This window comes from Anomaloglossus baeobatrachus, chromosome 1 (assembly GCF_048569485.1).
Source record: "Anomaloglossus baeobatrachus isolate aAnoBae1 chromosome 1, aAnoBae1.hap1, whole genome shotgun sequence".
In the NCBI taxonomy this organism is placed as follows: domain Eukaryota; kingdom Metazoa; phylum Chordata; class Amphibia; order Anura; family Aromobatidae; genus Anomaloglossus; species Anomaloglossus baeobatrachus.
Genome location: NC_134353.1, coordinates 194,749,309 through 194,771,661, shown reverse-complemented (window position 1 = coordinate 194,771,661; position 22,353 = coordinate 194,749,309). Strand labels below are relative to the sequence as shown.

Genomic DNA, 22,353 nt, shown 5'->3' with positions numbered 1-22,353 from the left:
GCGTGCTGGAGGAGGCTGGGAGCAGAGAGGCTGATCATGGGGAAGGCTGGGAACGGGAGGCTGATGCTGAGGGAGGCTGGAAGGACAGAAGCTGATGCTGGGGAGGCTGGAAGGAGAGAGGCTGATGCTTGGGGAGGCTGATGCTGGGGGAGACTGGGAGCGGAAGGCTGATGCTGAGGGAGGCTGGGAGGGGGAGGCTGGGAGGAAGGAGGCTGGGAGGAGAGAGGCTGATCCTGGGGAAAGCTGGGAAAGGGAGGCTGATGCTGAGGGAGGCTGGAAGGAGAGAGGCTGATGCTGGGGGAGGCTGGAAGGAGAGAGGCTGAGGCTGGGAGGAGAGAGGCTGATGCTGGGGAAGGCTGATGCTGAGGGAGGCTGGGAGGGGAAAGCTGATGCTGGGGAAGGCTGGGAGGACGGAGGCTGGGAGGAGAGAGGCTGATCCTGGGGAAGGCTGAGAGAGGGAGGCTGATGCTGGAGGAGGCTGGAGGGAGAGAGGCTGATGCTGGCGGAGGCTGATGCTGGGGGAGGCTGATGCTTTGGGAGGCTGGGAGAGGGAGGCTGATGCTGAGGGAGGCTGGGAGGAGGGAGGCTGGGAGAGGTAGGCTGAGAGAAGAGAGGCTGATGCTGGGGGAGGCTGGTGCTGGGGGAGGCTGGGAGAGGGAGGCTGGTGCTGGGGGAGGCTGGGAGAGGGAGGCTGATGCTGGGGGACGGTGGGAGGACGGAGGCTGGGAGGAGAGAGGCTGATGCTGGGGAAGGCTGGGAGGAGAGAGGCTGATGCTGGGGACAGAGAGGAGAGGCTGATGCTGAGAGGAGAGAGGCTGATGCTAGGATGAGAGAGGCTGATGCTAGGATGAGAGAGGCTGATGCTGGGAGGAGAGAGGCTGATGCTGGGGGCAGAGAAGCTGATGCTGGGGGCAGAGAGGCTGATGCTGGTGCAGCATGGGGGATGGAGCACGATGGGGGGGTGCGCAGCATCGGGGATGGAGCATGATGGCGGGGTGCGCAACATCGGGGATGGAGCACGATGGGGAGTTCACAGCATGGGGGATGGAGCACGTTTGGGAGTGCGCAGCATGGCGGGTGGAGCACGTTTGGGAGTGCGCAGCATGGGAGATGGAGCACGATGGGGGGTGCGCAGCATAGGGGATGGAGCACGATAGGGAGTGCGCTGCATGGGGGATGGAGCATGATGGGGAGTGCGTAGTATGGCGGATGGAGCACATTTGGGAGTGCGCAGCATGGCGGATGGAGCACGTTTGGGAGTGCGCAGCATGGCGGATGGAGCACGTTTGGGAGTGCGCAGCATGGGAGATGGAGCACGATGGGGGGTGCGCAGCATAGGGGATGGAGCACGATGAGGAGTGCGCTGCATGGGGGATGGAGCACGATGGGGAGTGCGCTGCATGGGGGATGGAGCACGTTTGGGAGTGCGCACCTCCCCCCAAAACACACACACACACGCGCGCGCGCACTGCACAACACACCACACACCACACACACACACACACACTGGGAACCACAAACAACTGCCCTACACAGACACCCACACATACAGACAACGCTGCGCACACACAGCACCCAACACACAAACACCGCGGCACACACAAATATACGCACATACCGCACAACACACACATTGCACAAAACATACCGCCCCCCAAAACACACCACACACACACAAACCGCGCAACACACACACAACGCTACAGACACACAGCGCTCCACAAACAACGCAACACACGCAACACACATACAACACCGCTCTCACCCCCCGTCACACCCAGACAACACCCACAACATGTACAGCCCCTACACAAACACTTGGTAACTACACACAACAACATCTATATATATATATATATATATATAACAAAAATCATACATGAACTACACAATACGTAAATTCTAGAATACCCGATGCGTAGAATCGGGCCACCTTCTAGTATATATATATATATATATATATATATATATATATATATATATATATATATATATATATATATATATATATATATATATATATATATATATATATATATATATATATATATATATATATATATATATATATAGATGTTGTTGTGTGTAGTTACCAAGTGTTTGTGTAGGGCCTGTACATGTTGTGGGTGTTGTCTGGGTGTGACGGGGGGTGAGAGCGGTGTTGTATGTGTGTTGCGTGTGTTGCGTTGTTTGTGGAGCGTTGTGTGTGTGTTGCGCGGTTTGTGTGTGTGTGGTGTGTTTTGGGGGGAGGTATGTTTTGTGCAATGTGTGTGTTGTGCGGTATGTGCGTATATTTGTGTGTGCCGCGGTGTTTGTGTGTTGGGTGCTGTGTGTGCGCAGCGTTGTCTGTATGTGTGGGTGTCTGTGTAGGGCAGTTGTTTGTGGTTCCCAGTGTGTGTGTGTGTGTGTGTGTGTGGTGTGTGGTGTGTTGTGCAGTGCGCGCGCGCGTGTGTGTGTGTGTTTTGGGGGGAGGTGCGCACTCCCCGTCGTGCTCCATCCCCCATGCAGCGCACTCCCCATCGTGCTCCATCCCCCATGCAGCGCACTCCTCATCGTGCTCCATCCCCTATGCTGCGCACCCCCCATCGTGCTCCATCTCCCATGCTGCGCACTCCCAAACGTGCTCCATCCGCCATGCTGCGCACTCCCAAACGTGCTCCATCCGCCATGCTGCGCACTCCCAAACGTGCTCCATCCGCCATACTCCGCACTCCCCATCATGCTCCATCCCCCATGCAGCGCACTCCCTATCGTGCTCCATCCCCTATGCTGCGCACCCCCCATCGTGCTCCATCTCCCATGCTGCGCACTCCCAAACGTGCTCCACCCGCCATGCTGCGCACTCCCAAACGTGCTCCATCCCCCATGCTGTGAACTCCCCATCGTGCTCCATCCCCGATGCTGCGCACCCCGCCATCATGCTCCATCCCCGATGCTGCGCACCCCCCCATCGTGCTCCATCCCCCATGCTGCACCAGCATCAGCCTCTCTGCCCCCAGCATCAGCTTCTCTGCCCCCAGCATCAGCCTCTCTCCTCCCAGCATCAGCCTCTCTCCTCCCAGCATCAGCCTCTCTCCTCCCAGCATCAGCCTCTCTCCTCCCAGCATCAGCCTCTCTCCTCCCAGTATCAGCCTCTCTCATCCTAGCATCAGCCTCTCTCCTCTCAGCATCAGCCTCTCCTCTCTGTCCCCAGCATCAGCCTCTCTCCTCCCAGCCTTCCCCAGCATCAGCCTCTCTCCTCCCAGCCTCCGTCCTCCCACCGTCCCCCAGCATCAGCCTCCCTCTCCCAGCCTCCCCCAGCACCAGCCTCCCCCAGCATCAGCCTCTCTTCTCTCAGCCTACCTCTCCCAGCCTCCCTCCTCCCAGCCTCCCTCAGCATCAGCCTCCCTCTCCCAGCCTCCCAAAGCATCAGCCTCCACCAGCATCAGACTCTCTCCTTCCAGCCTCCCCCAGCATCAGCCTCCGCCAGCATCAGCCTCTCTCCTTCCAGCCTCCTCCAGCATCAGCCTCCCTCTCCCAGCCTTCCCCAGGATCAGCCTCTCTCCTCCCAGCCTCCGTCCTCCCAGCCTTCCCTAGCATCAGCTTTCCCCTCCCAGCCTCCCTCAGCATCAGCCTTCCCCAGCATCAGCCTCTCTCCTCCCAGCCTCAGCCTCTCTCCTCCCAGCCTCAGCCTCTCTCCTTCCAGCCTCCCCCAGCATCAGCCTCTCTCCTTCCAGCCTCCCTCAGCATCAGCCTCCCTTTCCCAGCCTTCCCCAGGATCAGCCTCTCTCCTCCCAGCCTCCTTCCTCCCAGCCTCCCCCTCCCAGCCTCCCTCAGCATCAGCCTTCCGCTCCCAGTCTCCCCCAGCATCAGCCTCCCCAAGCATCAGCCTCCACCAGCATCAGCCTCTCTCCTTCCAGCCTCCCCAGCATCAGCTTCTGTCCTTCCAGCCTCCCTCAGCATCAGCCTCCCGTTCCCAGCCTTCCCCATGATCAGCATCTCTGCTCCCAGCCTCCTCCAGCACGCTGTGCTCCTCTGCCGACACTCACACACCCGATCGCATCCACTCACACACACCCGATCGCATCCACTCACACACACCCGATCGCATCCACTCACACACACCCGACCGATCGCATCCACTCACACACACCCGATCGCATCCACTCACACACACACAACCGATCGCATACACTCACACACACAGACACTGACGATATCGCACATACGCGCTCACAGTCACAACATCCGGACATACCACATGCTTCTGGCCATGTGATCCTCCGGCAGGTCCTGGAAGCTCACAGCACAGTATCGAGGCCGAGAAGCAAGCGATATCGCCGGATGCTGTGAGTGTGTGGATGCGATGTGGATGCGATGTGTGTGTGAGGTGTGTGTGAGGTGTGTGTGAGGTGTGTGTGAGGTGTGTGTGAGGTGTGTGTGAGGTGTTTGTGAGAGTGAGTGCGATCTGATGTGTGTGTGTATGCGTGTGTGTGTGCTGTTATGTTTGTGCGTGTGGAAGTCCTGCCGCTGCAGGACCTTGATTTACTGGTAACTATGCAAGCATGGTTACCAGCGCAACACGTCCCCTGCTCGCACGGGAGCCAACACCAGCATACGGCGGCGGCGTACGCTGATGTGGGCTCCCGTTGGTGAGGGGGGAAAGGGGGGGGGGAGTACAGTACTCACCTGGGATTCGTGGCTCCGTGACCGTGTCAGTTCGGGCAATGCGGGGGGGGGGGAAGCGAGAGCTAACGTCTATTGCGTGAGGGGGGCGGGGCGTGGCGTGGGCGAGCTGCCAATGCCTGCAGGGTGCCGGGGCGAGAGGCCAATCTGTGGGGGGGGGCAGAGCCTGGGCGAGCGGCTGGCCAATCCGTGTGGGGGGGCGGGGCCATGGCGAACCCAGCGGCCAATCAGCTTTGTGTCACCGTAAGGACATGTCACGGTGACACAATTTTGGAGCATGACAGACAGACAGACAGACAGAATAAGGCAATTATATATATAGATAAACTGTATATATACTGTGTATATATGTATGTATGTATGTATATATATATATATATTAGTGTTTTCATCAATCAGGCCATGTAAATACACCTATGAGAGCGCTGAAGCAGCCAGGTACAAGGTAAATTATACAGAACAAGAATATATATGCTCTGCAAGTGTACTTGATGTTACTGCGTGGGCTGAAATCCACTGACAATAATGTTCTAGTACAGATCTCGGTTGCTATGGTGACCAGTTTTTGCGCTACAGTAAAAGTATTTTTTGAATAATACCATGTTCTCCATTGACTTATTCATCTCCATTTACACCAACTACAAAGCGTCTTGTTTTTGTGGATGTGTTCTTCATGTTTACTTTTTATTTTTTTTTATTTTATGTCTTTATGCATTGACTCACGTCTGCCAGCAGAATATCAAAGTTCATGGTTTCTTTTCCATTACTGTAGTGAGCAAACTAACGGTGTGTCTAATCTCGCGTCAATCCAAACTGGAACATCCACAAGGTTTAATATCAAAATATATAACCTTATATTTTATTACACTCAACTTTAACCCCCTAAGGATCGAGCCACTTTGTATGTTAAAGGGGTTGTCCACTACTATGACTCCCCCTCCTGACTCCACATGTTTACCCCAGGTAAAATAAAAAAGCCTATACTTACATTTCGTAACGATTCCGTTCCAGTGGTGTTGCGGCTCACCTTTTCGGGGCTCACATGACGGTGTGAAGTCACACAAGTCCCGTGTCCAATCACCGCCGGCTTGTCTTTCCACCGTTGGATATAGGAACGATCAACAGGAAGTGAGAGGCAGCGCTCACTTCCTTTTGAATAACTCTTTTGGTCTGAAGGTGGCAAGACTGAAGCTGGCAGGGATTAGGCGGAACACGAGTCGCAACACTGCTCGAACAGCGCCGATAGGGGAGGCAAGACGAGGTTTTTTTATTTTACCTGGGGGAAACGTAGAATCAGAAGGGGTTGTCGTAGTAGTGGACAACCCCTGTAGTGACTGACGCTCATTTTCCAATTCTGACCCGTGTCCCTTTATGATGCAGTACCTCTGGAACACTTCAACGGATCCTAGTGATTCTGAGATTTGATTTTTTAAGACACATATTTGAAAATGTTGCCGTTTTCAAACTACTCATTTTTATTCCGTTAAACTAAAGCGTTATATCACACATAATAATTAATACATTACATTTATCATATGTCTACTTTACATCTCCATCATTTTTCGAATGTCATTTTATTTTGTTAGGATAGAAGGGTTAAAACTAGTTTAGCAGCAATTTCAATTTTTTTTTTCAAGAAGTTTACAAAACCTGTTTATTTAGGGACTTAAAAGGCAGGATAAGTAAAGGGTTAAACATCGACCTGCCGCAAAATTGGAATCAAGTCCAAATCTTGTTAAAAGTATTGATTTTATTCATCTACATATTTCGGAGATTAGTCTCCTTCAGGACAAAAATATTCAGATTTAAATGAAGTTTGAAGGGCCTATATGTTGGAAACTCTCCAAAAGTGATACCACTTTAAGAACTGTAGCCCTCAAATCTTCAAAACCAGGGCTGTGGAGTCGGTAAACCAAATTATCGACTCCGACTCCTCAATTTCTCTTGCACCGACTCCGACTCATACATATATTGCTTATAGTTAGGTGAAAAATTTATTGTAATACATGAACATGTGTATGTGAACTTCAGACATTTATTAATTTTTATGATACAATAATCAAGATATTTGGATAGAACATAAAATATATTTATTGGAACACAACTTTAGAACACAAAAAACTGTAATAAATTGGAAATATATAATACACTATGTAATTTACAGTAGATTACATATATATCTTGTGTGTGTGTGTGTGTGTGTGTGTGTGTGTATATATATAATATATATATATATTTATTTACAATTTATTAGTTTTTTGTGTTCTAAAGTTGTATTCCAATAAATATATTTTATGTTCTATCTAAATAACTTGATTATTGTATCACAAAAATAATTAAATGTCTAATGTTCACATTGTACTACAATACATTTTTCACTTAAATATAAGCATTATACTAAATGTTATTTAGTAAAATATTCAGCACATTCTGCATTGCACTACTGTCTAGAGATGAGCGAACCGGTCCAGGTTCGGCTCGAGTTCGGTTCGTCGAACGGAGGTCTCGTTCGAGTTCGACGAACCGAACTCGAACCGCATAGGAAACAATGGCAGGCAATCACAAACACATAAAAACACCTAGAAAACACCCTCAAAGGTGTCCAAAAGGTGACAAACAACTCACAACAGAACACAAACACATGGGAAAGTGACAAAGACATATACTCATGCGAAAACAAGAAGAGCTGGACAAGGAAAAAGAGGAGGAGACACAGATATAGGCATGGCACGCCCTTCTAAAATCATGTAAAACACCACAAGGTGACTCCAAGCGGAGTTCTCCCGTTTTTCCAAAAATTTCGGCCACACACACACCCACCCATTCAGTGGCAGCACTTGTGCCCCAGTTGTACACTTCACAGCTAGATTTGCATCAAGCACATTCAAAAATACGCCATCCTTTTCCGTCTTCAGGATTGCACCGGGGTAGGTAGCAAAGTCTTTGCTGATCCAAGCTCTGTTCATCTTGGATCATTTTTAAAAAACACAGCAAGCAAGGGTTATTCCAAGCGGAGTCTCCCTTTTTTTCCAAAAATTGTGCCCCACACACACCCACCCATTCAGTGGCAGCACTTGTGCCCTAGTTGCAAACAGGATGTTTTGATTTGCATCAAGCACATTCCAAATCCACAAGCATTTACTCTCCCCAGGATGACACAGGGGTAGTAAATTCCTTGTGGATCCATGACTTGTTCATTTTGATGAACGTCAGTCTGTCCACATTGTCACTGGACAGACGCGTGCGCTTATCTGTCAGCACACACCCAGCAGCACTGAAGACACGTTCAGAGACAACGCTGGCAGCTGGACACGACAAAATCTCCAAGGCGTAAGTTGCGAGCTCTTTTTCAAGATTTGAAGCCCAAAATGAGCAAGGCTCCATTTGCAAAGTCATGGCATCGATGTTCATTTGGAGATACTCCTGTATCATCCTCTCCAGCCGTTGACTATGTGTCAGACTTGTTGTCTCTGGTGGCCTTGCAAAGGACGGTCTAAAAAAATTATGAAAAGATTCCATAAAATTGCTGTTACCAGCACCAGATACGGTGCTACTGGTACTGGTAGACTGTTGAAGATGACGAGACCGTCCCATGTTTGTCAAGTTACAACTGGGAGATTCACTCCCTGCACCTGCACGGTTGTTTGGTGGAAAAGCCGAGCTAAGATCGAGTAACAGCTTCTGCTGATACTCCTGCATACGTGCGTCCCTTTCTATGGCTGGAATTGTGTCACAAAATTTGGACTTGTACCGGGGATCTAATAGTGTGGCAAGCCAGTAGTCATCATCACTTCTAATTTTGACAATACGAGGGTGATGTTGGAGGTAGTGCAGCAAGAAGGCGCTCATGTGTCTTGCGCAGCCATGCGAACCAAGTCCACGCTGTGTTTGTGGCATAGAGGTGCTAACCGTTCTTTCTTCCTCTGACATCTCCCCCCAACCTCTTTCAACTGAAATTTGACCAAGGTCTCCCTCATCCGCTGAGTCTTCCATGTCCATGGACAGTTCGTCCTCCATTTCTTCATGTTCTCCTGCACCTTCCTCAACATTTCGCCTGCTACCATGCGCCCTTGTTGATCCCTGTCCCCCATGGTCCCATGCCTGCTGCGTTGGTGATGATGAACGTCTGGACCTTGGTGATCTTGTTGTGTCTTGCGCATATGAATCCTCCTGTAGTTCCTCCCCTTCCTGTTGTCCCACCCCCTGACTCCGAATAGTGTTTAGCGTGTGCTCCAGCATGTAAATGACTGGAATTGTCATGCTGATAATGGCATTGTCAGCGCTAAACATATTCGTCGCCATGTCGAAACTGTGCAGAAGGGTGCATAGGTCCTTGATCTGAGACCACTACATCAGGGTGATCTGCCCCACCTCTGCATCTCTCATGACGTATTGCACCAGGGCTCGGCGGTGCTGCCACAGTCGCTGTAACATGTGGAGAGTCGCCACATCGCATTTCAGGCGATGAACCGGCAGGCCGAAAAGACTTCTGGAGCGATGCAAGTCGCTCAGCTGCGGTGGTTGAACAGCGGAAGTGAGCAGACAGTTTTCGTGTCCTGGTCAGAAGGCCATCTAGGCCGGGATAGTGTGTTAAAAATTGCTGGACAACAAGGTTCAACACGTAAGCCATACAAGGCACGTGTGTCACCTTGCCCAGGCGAAGGGCCGCACCCAGGTTTGCAGCATTGTCGCACACGGCCTTACCAGGCTGCAGGTTGAGTGGAGACAACCATTTATTAAACTCGGACCGCAGAGCTGACCACAACTTTTCAGCTGTGTGACTCCTATTACCAAGACATGTCAAGCTAAAGACCGAACGGATGCCGTTGCGCTCTGCTGCCAGCATAGTAATGAGGGGTGCGTGCTTCCTTCTGCGCAGTGAGAACGCTGGTGGCCTGACCAGGCAGGCTTGGGGCGGAGGTGGAGGACCCAGATGAGGTGGAGGAGGCAGAAGCAGTGGCGGAACTTGGACAGACAGAGGATTGACACACAAGTCGTGGGGACGGCAAGACTTGTGCAGCAGACCCTTCACCATCTATCACCATAGTTACCCAGTGCCCAGTCAGCGACATGTAACGTCCCTGTCCATGCTTACTGGTCCAAGTATCGGTGGTGAAATGCACCCGTTGACACACAGAGTTTCTCAAGGAAGCGGTGATGTTGTGTGCGACATGCTGGTGTAGCGCGGGCACACCTTTCTTAGAGAAGTAGTGGCGACTGGGCATCTGGTACTGGGGCACAGCGACAAACATAAGGTCTCTAAAATCCTGGGTGTCCACCAGGCGGAAAGGCAGCATTTCGGTAGCCAAGAGCTTACAGAGGGATAAAGTCAACCTCTTAGCTTTGTCATGGGTCGCAGGAAATGGCCTTTTATTTGTCCACATCTGAGGGACAGAGATCTGGCTGCTGTGTGTAGACGGTGTTGAGTAGGGTGTCCCTGGAAAAATGCAGGTTTGTGAGGAAAGTGCAGGCGGAGACATGATGTTGCCTTCATCCAACGTTGGTGCTATCGATGTCTGAGAGAGCTGTACACACGCACTTGTTTCCCCTTCCAAACCAACTGACGACCTACCAAGCAAACTGCCTGTTGCGGTTACAGTGGTCGAAGTTGTGCGTGGAAAACCAGGTGTGACAGCTGTCCCCACAGTCCTAGAAGATGAAGAGCGCGCGTATGCACTGGAAGGGTCAGGCGGTGGATGGTTCGCTCCGCTAGGCCGCATTGCAGCACGGTGAGCTTCCCACTGGGACCTATGATATTTATTCATGTGACGATTCATGGAAGAAGTTGTCAAACTGCTGAGGTTTTGCCCTCTACTAACAGAATCACGACAAATTTTACAGATCACATAATTTGGGCGATCTTTTACTATGTCAAAAAAGGACCAGGCTAGGCAAGGCTTAGAGGGCATGCGACCTGCTGAGCCCCCCCCGACTAGTGCTCAGAGGCAGAGTGGTGGCTGAGGATGCAGTTGTAGACGTGCTACCAGTGCTCCGACTCTGTCCAGGAAGGCGCAAGGTAACTTCGTCGGTTGCATCTTCCTCCACCGCCTCTGTTGACCTACTCGAGTGCCTATCTGTGGGTTGACAGTAGGTGGGATCTAGAACTTCCTCATCAATTGTTGTGTTTGCACTCCCCTCACCCTCAGACCGAGCCTCTTCTTGCCCTGACCGAATATTTAAGTTGTCATCCCAATCTGGTATCTGCGTCTCATCGTCATCAGTATGTTCCTCATTTTCTATAACAACAGGTGTTACAGTTTGTGAAAAAGGGTCAACATTATGCTCAGAAACTTGGTCCTCACGGCCTGAATCAGAGTCACAAAGGTTCTGGGCATCACTGCAGACCATTTCCTGGTCTGTACTCACTGTAGCTTGGGAGCAGACCTCTGATTCCCAGGCTATAGTGTGACTGAACAGCTCTGCAGACTCACCCATCTCAGTTCCACCATACTGTGCAGGGCGGATGGAGACTTCAGAGCTGGGAGAAGGCAAGTTTGATTGGGATGACAACTCAGAGGACTGGTGTTTTTTGGATGCGGTAGTTAAGGTGGCGGAGAGGGCACTTGTTGGATCACTTGAGATCCATTCAAGCATTTTTCCTTTTTTTGGCCATCATCTACCTTTGTTCCAGTTGTTCGTGTCCGTAAAAAAGGGAGCACATCGGATTGTCCACGGTAAGTAGTAGACATCTTTCTTTTGCTGGAAGATGGTCTATCTTCAGCAGATGTTAATGGAGCTTTGCCACCTTCCCCACGGACATACCCTTTTTTTCCTTTTCCAACACGCCTCTTCCCCTTTCCACCAGCATCTGTCATTTTGCCACTCATGTTGATTGCGGCAATATTGTGCATTGAAAATGTGGTAGTAAAAATTGAGAGGTGGTGTAGATTGCAGCGGTGGTCTAGCTTTATTAACAGCAGAATAAACAACAATAATTATCCCTGACAATGCAACTACGGCCCTTAAACTGGCAGCATAAATTGCTAGTATAATAGCTTAGTAACAATGAGCTTGAGTGTGCAATGCAGGCAGACGTGCCGCAAATATCTTTGCACTAGTAGGACAATACAGAAGTCTAACAGCCACGTTTAGGATGCCACTAAGTTCACTCAGTGTTTGCTAGTATAATGGCTTAGTAACAATGAGTTTGAGTGTGCAAAGGGCAGGAGGGTACAGTGGCAGGGTTGTGGGTCTCGGTAGAGGAAAGGAAGCCTGCCTTTCTATCCCTCCTAATGGGGAAATGCAGCGAGGAAATCCCTGAACTTAGCTACACAGACGCTGTCATCTTGTGTAGCTGTTAAACTCTGTTTTCACGGACCTGTCACCTATGGCTCTGACCCTGCCGGTATTAGCCCTTAAAAGGACTGATAGAAACTTCTATCCCTATTCTGTACAGCGCTGTGTATAGAGCGTGTACAACGCTGTGTATAGAGCGTACACAGCAGTATCAGAGATAGGAGCTGCGCCAGCGGTGACTGACACCAAGGACGCAGAAGGCAGATAATGGCGTGCTGGAGGAAAATGTCCGTTTTTATAATGCAGGGACATGTGACATGGACATCCTATCACACATGCCGTTGCTTCTCTGGCTAAAAGTCCACTTAGCTGTGTGTGTGTCTGGGATTGGCTGACATGCTGGCCCGCCCCACTACACGCGCGCTCTTAGGGAAGGAAGACAAGGAAAAAAAAAAAATGGCGATCGCCATTATCCATACAGCAGTGATCTGAAAGCGCTGTTCCCGCACACTATACACTGAAATTTCATAATAGTGTGAGTCACAGAGTGACTTACACTATTACAGCGGAAAGCCAGCTAGTAATTAGCAAAAAGCTCGAGTTCTAGTTCGATCTAGAACAGCCCCCAAAATCACTTGAGCCGCGAACTGGAGAACCTCGAACCGCGCTCAACTCTACTACTGTCCCCAATTTATTATATATTTTAGGAGTCGGAGTCGGTGCATTTTATACCGACTCCGACTCCACCAAAATGAGCTCCGACTCCACAGCCCTGTTCAAAACTGCTGTCAAAAAATTGTTGAAACCTTCAGGTGCTAAACAGGAATTAATGCAAAGTGAAATAAAAAAAGAAATGTAATATTTCCTCTAAAACGTTGTTTTAGCCCCACTTTTTCAGCTTTACTAGGGATAGCAAGACAAAGTAGACCCATCAATTTGGTACCCAATATCTTCAGAGTGCGATGATACCCCACATGTGGTCAGAAACCTCTGTTTTGACACATGGCCAAGCTCGAAAGGGGAAGAGCACTGTTTGAATTTTAGGACACAAATTTGGCTGAAATAGATTGCGGGCACCATATCACATATATCACATGCAAATAGCAGAATACCAAGAAAGTCCAAGATACTCACAGTAGTAGATAGCTGGATCAAATACAGAGCATCATAGATTAAAGAAACCTAAAACTTAACTTTTAATTGACAAATAATAAAAAGTGAAGGTGTGTTCACTATAATAAAAAAAGTGAGAATAAAAATGTAGGAGTTTTGTAACCAAAAACACTGATGCCAAAGCTGAAATAGGGCACAACAACAGACCCAATCAAAATCACCACCATAAGTCTAGCTAGGGTGAAGATAGGGCACAATGGCAGACCCAATCAATATCACCACCACATGTCTAGCTGGGGTGAGTTCCAGAGCCCCCTATAGTATACATACAGCAACCCCCTACACGACCTTACAGAGGGAGGTACAGGGATATCTGGAAAGATATAAAGCGCCACCTGGAGCTGGACACCACAATATTAAATCCCAAAACAAAAGTGAACGGTCTTACCAGATCCAGAAGCGGTCTTATAGGGCAGAAATAGTAAAGGTTCAGGCTCAAAAGGAGGTCGTCAACCAGCACATTAAATCCCAGGATCAGCCAGAATGGAACCTCTTTAAAGACGCATGAAACACACTTCCAACTCGTTTCATGGTATGCAATCTTCAGGGGAGTCCAAAAATGTTCAAAGGAAACTGCCAATATAATTCACACATGGCAGTGTATTCACAGTTGCCCAAATACACTGTAAAAGCAAGGGGTTCAAAAGTAATCTCCAAGCACGGGTAGCAAATAGATATAATAGTGCCCCATAGTTAAGATACTCACCGCACACGTCTGTATGCCAGAACAATATTTCAAAAGTGCCGCGCTCGGCGTCCACGGGCGGCACAATTTTATAGCCCGGGCGCATGCGCAGACACATCGTCCTCTCCTCACCCATGACGCGAACTCCCAGTATACACCTGAACCAGAAGTGTCGCGTTATCGGATGCCGCGTCACTCAGAAGCGACGGCGGCCTCACCTGATGCGGTCACATCCTGGCGAGTGGAACGCACACTAAGTAATCACACAGCCAACGGCAGCGTAACCATAGTGATACAGACGCTACCTGGTATTAGCGCTACGTTACAAAAAGCATGTTTAATCACGTGGGCGCAAGACCCAAACGTAATAGGTATATGTTAGCGATATAATGGATCAGGCTAAGTAACAGTAGAGAGAAGCTACGAACAGGGAAAACCAGTGAGTGTATCTGATACAATAGGAAAAGGGAGAGGGAGGAAAGGGGAGGGCAGAGAAAAGGGGGACAGACAAGTTATGGAAATACATTAGGGAGCAATAGACACTGAGCAGGCAAATATGATAATGTGGTGTACATATATTATACTAATATAGGATATATGGGACTAGCCCATACATTAAGGGTTCTAAAACACTGGTTTAATGTACATCAACATGGACGGCTAGAAGCTAAGCAGCAAGGGTAAAGATAGACATTGCACAATATTCCATGGGAAAATAGGGAGGACAGGCCAGTCATAAGGTCAGGTAGAAAGGTGCGGGATAGGAACTAATGTGCACACTAAGGGATAACCCTATATCAATTCTCACCCTACCTAGCATGTGGAGGTCGGCACCCTAGGTTACCCACACCCATGGCGCCCCCACTCGGACGTCGACTGTCCCTCCTAGTATACCCTAGATTCTAAGGTGCATCTAAGAAAGGTGTAAAGGATAAAGATTCATTCAGACCAACCTGCACCATGGTGTTGAGGCTATAAATCCAGAAGCATTCTTTTTGGAGAATTTTCTTATCCCAATTTCCCCCTCGTAAGGGGGGGAGAATAAGATCAATCCCCATAACTTTAAAGCTCTCCAAATCACCATTATGGAACGCATTGATGTGTCTGGCAACCGGTGTGTCGTTTTTCTTGATGATGTCATTTTTGTGCTCTCCTACCCTTCTCCTCAGCTCCCTGATCGTTATACCTATGTAGAGTTTGCCACACACACAACTGATCTTGTATACAACTCCCTTTGATTTGCAGGTGATCAGAGATCTTATAAAAAAAATGTTTTTTTCCATTATTGGGGTTGGTGAACTCCTTACCCTCCTTAACGAATCTGCAGTTGACACAGTCATGGCATTTAAAACAACCTTTGACATCATTTACTGACACAGCTGGCCTGTTCTCTTTGAAGTGACTATGCACCAATCTATCTCCCAGGGATCTCACGTTTCTGAAAGTAATGGACGGATGACTCAATAAACATTTGTTAATCGTAGGGTCAATGTGTAGAATAGGCCAGTGTCTAGATAGTGTTCGCCTAAGGTTTGCTGCGCCATTGTTAAAGGTAGTAATAAATCTCAGAGTATCAGATGAACGGTCATGTCTGAGATAAGGGTTCAGCAGATTTGTGCGGTCTAGGTTACATACTGAATTGAATGCTCTCCTAATTACCCCATCTGGATAGCCCCTTTCACTCAAGCGTCCCATCAGGTCAGCCGACTGAGTTTTAAAATTTGTCTCATCAGAAGAATTGCGTCTCATTCTCAAAGTGTCCCTTTAGGATTCCTCTATTAAGGGTACCAGGATGCGCACTTTCCCATTTCAATAGGGAGTTGGAAGATGTTGCCTTCCTAAATGTGGTTGTTTTTAGATGACCCTCAGGTCCCCTCTCTACCAGGACATCCAAGAAAGCCAAACTGTCTCTGTCCGTTTCACAGGTAAAATGTAGACCAATATTGTTGTCATTCAAATTGGCCATAAACTGATGGAAATTGGCCTCCTGCCACTTCCAGATCTCAAAGACGTCGTCAATGTATCTAATCCATAAAACGACATCCTCTGTATCCAGGAGACCACTGAAAACCACCGTTTTCTCCCACCAGCCCAGGAAGAAATTGGAGAGTGTGCATCCTGGTACTCTTAAGAGAGGAATCCCAAAGAGACAATTTATGAGAATGAGATGCAATTGTTCTGATGAGATGAGTTTTAAAACTCAGTTGGCCGACCTGATGGGACGCTTGAGTGAAAGAGGCTATCCAGATGGGGTTATTAGGAGAGCATTCAATTCGGTATGTAACCTAGACCGCACAAATCTGCTGAACCCTAATCTCAGACATGATCGTTCATCTGATACTCTGAGATTTATTACTACCTTTAACAATGGCGCAGCAGACCTTAGGAGAACACTCTCTAGACACTGGCCTATTCTACACATTGACCCTACAATTAACAAATGTTTATTGAGTCATCCGTTCATTACTTTCAGAAAGGCGAGATCCCTGGGAGATAGATTGGTGCACAGTCACTTCAAGGAGGACAGGCCAGCTGTGTCAGTGAATGACGTCAAAGTTTGATTTAAATGCCATGACTGTGTCAACTGCAGATTCGTGGAGGAGGGTAAAGAGTTCACTAACCTCAATAATGGAAAAAAATCTTTTAGAAGATCTCTGATCACCTGCAAATCAAAGGGAGTTGTGTTCAAGATCAGTTGTGTGTGTGGCAAACTCTACATAGGAAAAACGATCAGGGAGCTGAGGAGAAGGGTAGGAGAGCACAAAAATGACATCAAGAAAAATGACACACCGGTTGCCAGACACATCAATGCATTCCATAATGGTGATTTGGAGAGCTTTAAAGTTATGGGGATTGATCTTATTCGCCCCCCCCACCCCCGTCCCTTACGAGGGGGAAATTGGGATAAGAAAATTCTCCAAAAAGAATGCTTCTGGATTTATAGCCTCAACACCATGGTGCCGGTTGGTCTGAATGAATCTTTATCCTTTACACTTTTCTTAGATGCACCTTAGAATCTAGGGTATACTAGGAAGGACAGTCGACATCCGAGTGGGGGCGCCATGGACGTGGGTAACCTAGGGTGCCGACCTCCACATGCTAGGTAGGGTGAGAATTGATGTAGGGTTATCCCTTAGTGTGCACCTTAGTTCCTATCCCTCACCTTTCTACCTGACCTTATGACTGGCCTGCCCTCCCTATTTCCCCATGAAATTTTGTGTAAAGTGTATCTATATCCTTGCTGCTTAGCTTCCAGCCGTCCATGTTGATGTACATTAATCCAATGTTTTAGAACCCTTAATGTATGGGCTAGTCCCATATATCCTATATTAGTATAATATATGTACACCACATTATCATATTTGCCTGCTCAGTGTCTACTGCTCCCTAATGTATTTCCATAACTTGTCTGTCCCCCTTTTCTCTGCCCTCCCCTTTCCTCCCTCTCCCTTTTTCTATTGTATCAGATACACTCACTGGTTTTCCCTGTTCGTAGCTTCTTTCTATTGTTACTTAGCCTGATCCATTATATCGCTAACATATACCTATTGCGTTTGGGTCCTGCGCCCACGTGATTAAACATGCTTTTTGTAACGTAGCGCTAATACCAGGTAGTGTCTGTATCACTATGGTTACGCTGCCGTTGGCTGTGTGATTACTTTGCGTGCGTTCCACTCGCCAGGATGTGACCGCATCAGGTGAGGCCGTCGTCGCTTCTGAGTGACGCGGCATCCGATGACGCGACACTTCCGGTTCAGGTGTAGACTGGGAGTGCGCATCATGGGTGAGGACGATGTGTCTGCGCATGCGCCCGGGCTATAAAATGGTGCCGCCTGTGGACGCGTGCGGTGAGTATCTTACCTATGGGGCACTATTATATCTATTTGCTACCTGGGCTTGGAGCTTACTTTTGAACCCCTTGCTTTTACAGTGTATTTGGGCAACTGTGAATACACTGCCATGTGTGAATTATATTGGCAGTTTCCTTTGAACATTTTTGGACTCCCCTGAAGATTGCATACCATGAAACGCGTTGGGAGTGTGTGTTTCATCCGCCTTTAAAGAGGTTCCATTCTGGCTGATCCTGGGATTTAATGTGCTGGTTGACGACCTCCTTTTGAGCCTGAACCTTTACTATTTCTGCCCTATAAGACCGCTTCTGGATCTGGTAAGACCGTTCCCTTTTGTTTGGGGATTTAATATTGTGGTGTCCAGCTCCAGGTGGCGCTTTATATCTTTCCAGGTATCCCTGTACCTCCCCCTGTAAGGTTGTCTAGGGGGTTGCTGTATGTGTACTATAGGGGGCTTTGGAACTCACCACATCTAGACATATGGTAGTGATATTGATTGGGTCTGCCATTGTGCCCTATCTTCAACCTAGCTAGACTTATGGTGGTCAATTTTGATTGGGTCTGTTGTTGTGCCCTATTTCAGCTTTGGCATCAGTGTTTTTGGTGACCAAACTCCTACGTTTTTATTCTCACGTTTTTATTATAGTGAACACACCTTCACTTTTTATTATTTGTCAATTAAAAGTTACGTTTTAGGTTTCTTTAATCTATGATGCTCTGTATTTGATCCAGCTATCTACCACCATATCACATATGCAGGCCCCTTAAGGTACCTAAACAGCAGAAACCCCCCTACAAGTGACGCCATTTTGGAAACTGCACCCCTAAAGAATTAATTTATGGGTGTAATGAGCCTTTTGAGCTAACATTTTATTAAAAGGTTTAGTTCAAAATGAGTAATGGCAAAAAATTGAAATAACATTTTTCACAGTTTCATGTTTGGAACAAATTTTTCATAACTAGTAGTTAGAGCTGAGGGAATAGACCCTAAAATTTATAGCTATTCCTCCTGTGCTCAAATATAACCCTATTAGTATATTTTGACTGCACGATTGGGCCCTAAAGAGATGGGCAACCCGTGGCTTTTTAGATCATAAATTCATATAAGTGGCTATAATGTCCCCAGCAACACATTTGAGATGGAAAAAATCGCATTGAAATGAAAGGCAGCAAGTTTCAAAATGGAGGCGTCAACAACAATGTTGCAAAGATGAGCGTGTTCACAGGGTAAAAGAACATCTAAGGCTGCTGTCTCTTTGTAAAGGGAATAATCATACAACATCTCTATAGCCCAATCAATTTCTATTGAGGGCCAGATTTGTCATGGAAGACTGGTATACTACGGACCCAGGTATTTTATGGATGTGTAGTAGTGAAGGTAACCTTACCTAAGGCAGAGGTCGGGTTTATCACGAGGTGTCACACTGGTAACTGGTTTCCCTCCCAACGTCTTTGTATCATACCCTGCATATCTTTTGAGGTCAGCCTTTTTTGGTTGTTCGTGGCACTTGTGAGGGAAACTGCTGACCTGGGACAATTCTGTTTGCCTCACTAGATAATTATCCCCCCACCCTCCGTGCATCAAATTTTTTGCACCATACACTAGACTTGCGAACTGCACTGTAGGGCTTCAGCATCGGGACCGCAAGGTGCACACCAACAATAAATTTCTAGTAATCCTGTACACAGACAGGCTTCTGGACACTAGAACCTGCCCCTCGTACAGAGATTTCACTGCCTCTGTCAACATGAATTGATGTGAATATAAGGACATCCCTCTTATCACGAAATTTGACAAGAAGCAGGTCCTCATTACAGAGCAACTTTATTTCGCCTGCCTTTAATTTTTGGGTGAGAAGTGTCTTGGGCAATGTTCTTTGATTCCGGCATAGGGTGCCATAGGCTACTTATTTTCTTGTCAGACAGGTACCTGAACAGGGGTTTGTATAATAGTTATCAATATACAAGTTGTACCCTTTATCTAGAAGATTCCCGGACAATATTCCCAGCTATGTTCAGTGAGGGGAGCATCTGGAGGAATAATTTGGTTGTCTTTCCCTTCATACACCCTGAATTTGTGTGTAGCCGGCGTTGCTTTCACACAGTTTATATGTTTTCAGTCTGAATTGGGACTTTTGTTCTACAAATGCTGCTTGAAATGCAGCCTGCCCTTGAAAAGGACCGGAGACTAGTCCTCAAAAATATTTTTTGGAGGAAACAAATATGGGAAAATTTCTCAGGGGCCTGACTTTGTAAAGTTCGCCATGGCTCGAGTCATTGGGACGGGGGCAATTTGAGTTTTCTGTGAAATGTAAGCATCACAGAATGCTTCTAAATCGTTTCTGGGCCGTTACTTCTCTGGACACTCTGTGTGTCATATAGGACGTCCAATGACTAATAAGATATAATATTGTTGTTTCTTTTTAATCACACCCATGTCAAGAAGCAGGCCAAAAAATGTAAAATATCCGCCACAGCAACAGGTCTCCCGTTACCACTTTTGGAGTTGAAGAATTTGGGGTGGCTGGTAATGAATTCCTCTGCTCAGCCATTAAGTTTAGTATTTCTTCTGAGAAGAATATTTTTTTAAAAAGTTAACCTCTCTAAACCCAGTAGTGTCCATATGGACAGCTGAGACAGAAATCATTTCTGGCCGATTTCCTGGGCACCCAATCCTTTTCAGTGGCACTAACACTAGACTCAGTATTTTGTTGTCTCCTGCGCTGTTGATGAGACTCATCATTGCTAGTGCTAGCGGATGGAGGACAACATCAGTAAAACTGCTCGTCTGTCTCGCTCACATTGTCTGTATCTGAACAGATCATTGCGTAAGCCCCATCTGCCCATTGCTGTGTGTGTATATATACATAAATTCCCCAAAAATAAGACTGGGTCATAGTTGGGGATTGTACTGTGGTGGGGGTGACCATACTTTGCCGGGCTTGTTGAAGGAGAGTACAGTAGGGTCATTATACTTGGTGTGTGGAGGAATACAGTGTTTGTGGAGCACGATTGTTCGTATCATTGCTTATCGGTGCAATGAAAGGGGAATCTAGGGTCTTCAATAGGAGGAAAATTAATTTGAAAGAGCTGAAAAGTTGTGACATATGCCATTATGTTACCCAACCGACCAACTGAGTATACTTTTTTTTTTTTCCTTTGGGGAGCCCAATTAGAACTTTCTATGTGCACCCCTGCAAGCGTTTAAAAGAAATAATCTGCGCTCTATACTTAATAATAGAAGTGAATGGGAAGTCTCAAGACATCCTTCACAGTATTTCGCAATTTGTTGTGCTTGAAAAACCTCTAGCAGTTTCCTCCATTGTCCAATTTTAAAAACAAAATTACTGAAAGACTCTTTTGGGAAAAAAACATGCTGTTTTTTGTTTTTGTTTTTTTTTTGGTAGTTTTTTTCTAACGCATCTTCCTTTTGGAATAACTCAGCAGGTTTGCCCGTCTAACATAAGACATTGTGTGCACATACCGTTGTACTTCATCTCGGGGCAGTATAAAGTAAGATGGTGAGCATGGGGAAATAAAGAAAAGCTTTCTTGCATTGTATAAAGCTGGTGAGTTTGGCTTTCTCTCGTCCACACATTGATTGACAGCTCCCCTATATACACGAAATCCAATATCTTCCTGCTGGCCATCAGTCCAAATTGGCATTTCTTAGAAGCAGATAAACTTTGTTTCTCTTGGGGCTTTGATTTTTAAAACCAATTTGGGAAGAAACATCTACAAAATTCTGTTATTGAATGATGGGGGAATTTGCATTTTGATTTTAGGAATAGATTATTGGATGCAGGTTAGTCTGGGTTAGCCGGGCAAATTGGAAGCCGTTTGTTAGTTCTTGTTTAGATTGTATGCCGTCATACGTTTGGAGCACATACTCGTTAGAACCTTTTTGGTCTTGGCATTAGATTACAACAAATATGACACAAGTGTATTAACCCTTGTGGTATGTGCACAGGTTGACACTCTTGTGAGAGAGTACCGCCACCGATGGAGCGAAGGTGAGTATAAGTGTTGTCATTTTTATGAAGGGCAAATTTGGTGATTGAAAAGAGGTTGTCCAAATAGCGAGTAACCCCTTTAAGAGAGAAATTTAAAATCGTAAATGGATAAGGCAGTTCTGTCATGTTTGGCTTGTGTCAATCTTTAAAACTTTTTTTTTTCTACTTGTAGGTATTCCAGTCGCTGTTGTAGTCAACATATTTATTAACAGCTTTGGATCTATCCAAGAAACAACTATGGTAAGTGATTAATTATACTGCACATATTTACTGCTAGATCATAAAGTCTGTTTAATAAAAAGAGATAATCTGCAGCACTCCAAATTTGATGTGAAGGGGAAAAAAAAGGTGCATCTACTCCCAGGTATGTGCAACGTTTCAACCATCACTGGTCTTTGTCAAGGTTGTTTTTTTTCATTGACCCCTTAATGACCGCAGGTGGTAATATTGCGTCCTAGCAGTCATAGTGTTAATCCCCACGCGCTGCTGCAAGTAGTCTACAGCGATCAGCGCACATGTCAGCTGATTCTTACAGCTGACATGTTTGCCTACCAGGCAAGAGTGGAATCACGTTCTGCCCGTGCCTTTAAACCCCTTAAATGGTGCTGTCAATATGTGACAGCACCATTTATAATTGCGATCGCATTAGAACTTTACTTACAGCCCGACACCGGAAGTCACATGATGTGATCACATGGATCCGATGGTCGTCATGGTAGCACAGGGTCAT

At 47.1% G+C, this 22,353-nt stretch overlaps 1 protein-coding gene across 1 annotated transcript in view; it reads left to right on the top strand.

Moving 5' to 3' along the window:
* Window positions 1-22,353, top strand: part of GLRB (glycine receptor beta) — a 186,209-nt gene that overhangs the window by 86,961 nt on the left and 76,895 nt on the right. Inside the window, exon 4 of the mRNA XM_075347605.1 lies at window positions 21,796-21,863. Coding sequence (XP_075203720.1) covers window positions 21,796-21,863 — 68 coding nt within the window. The remainder of the gene's footprint in view (window positions 1-21,795; window positions 21,864-22,353) is intronic.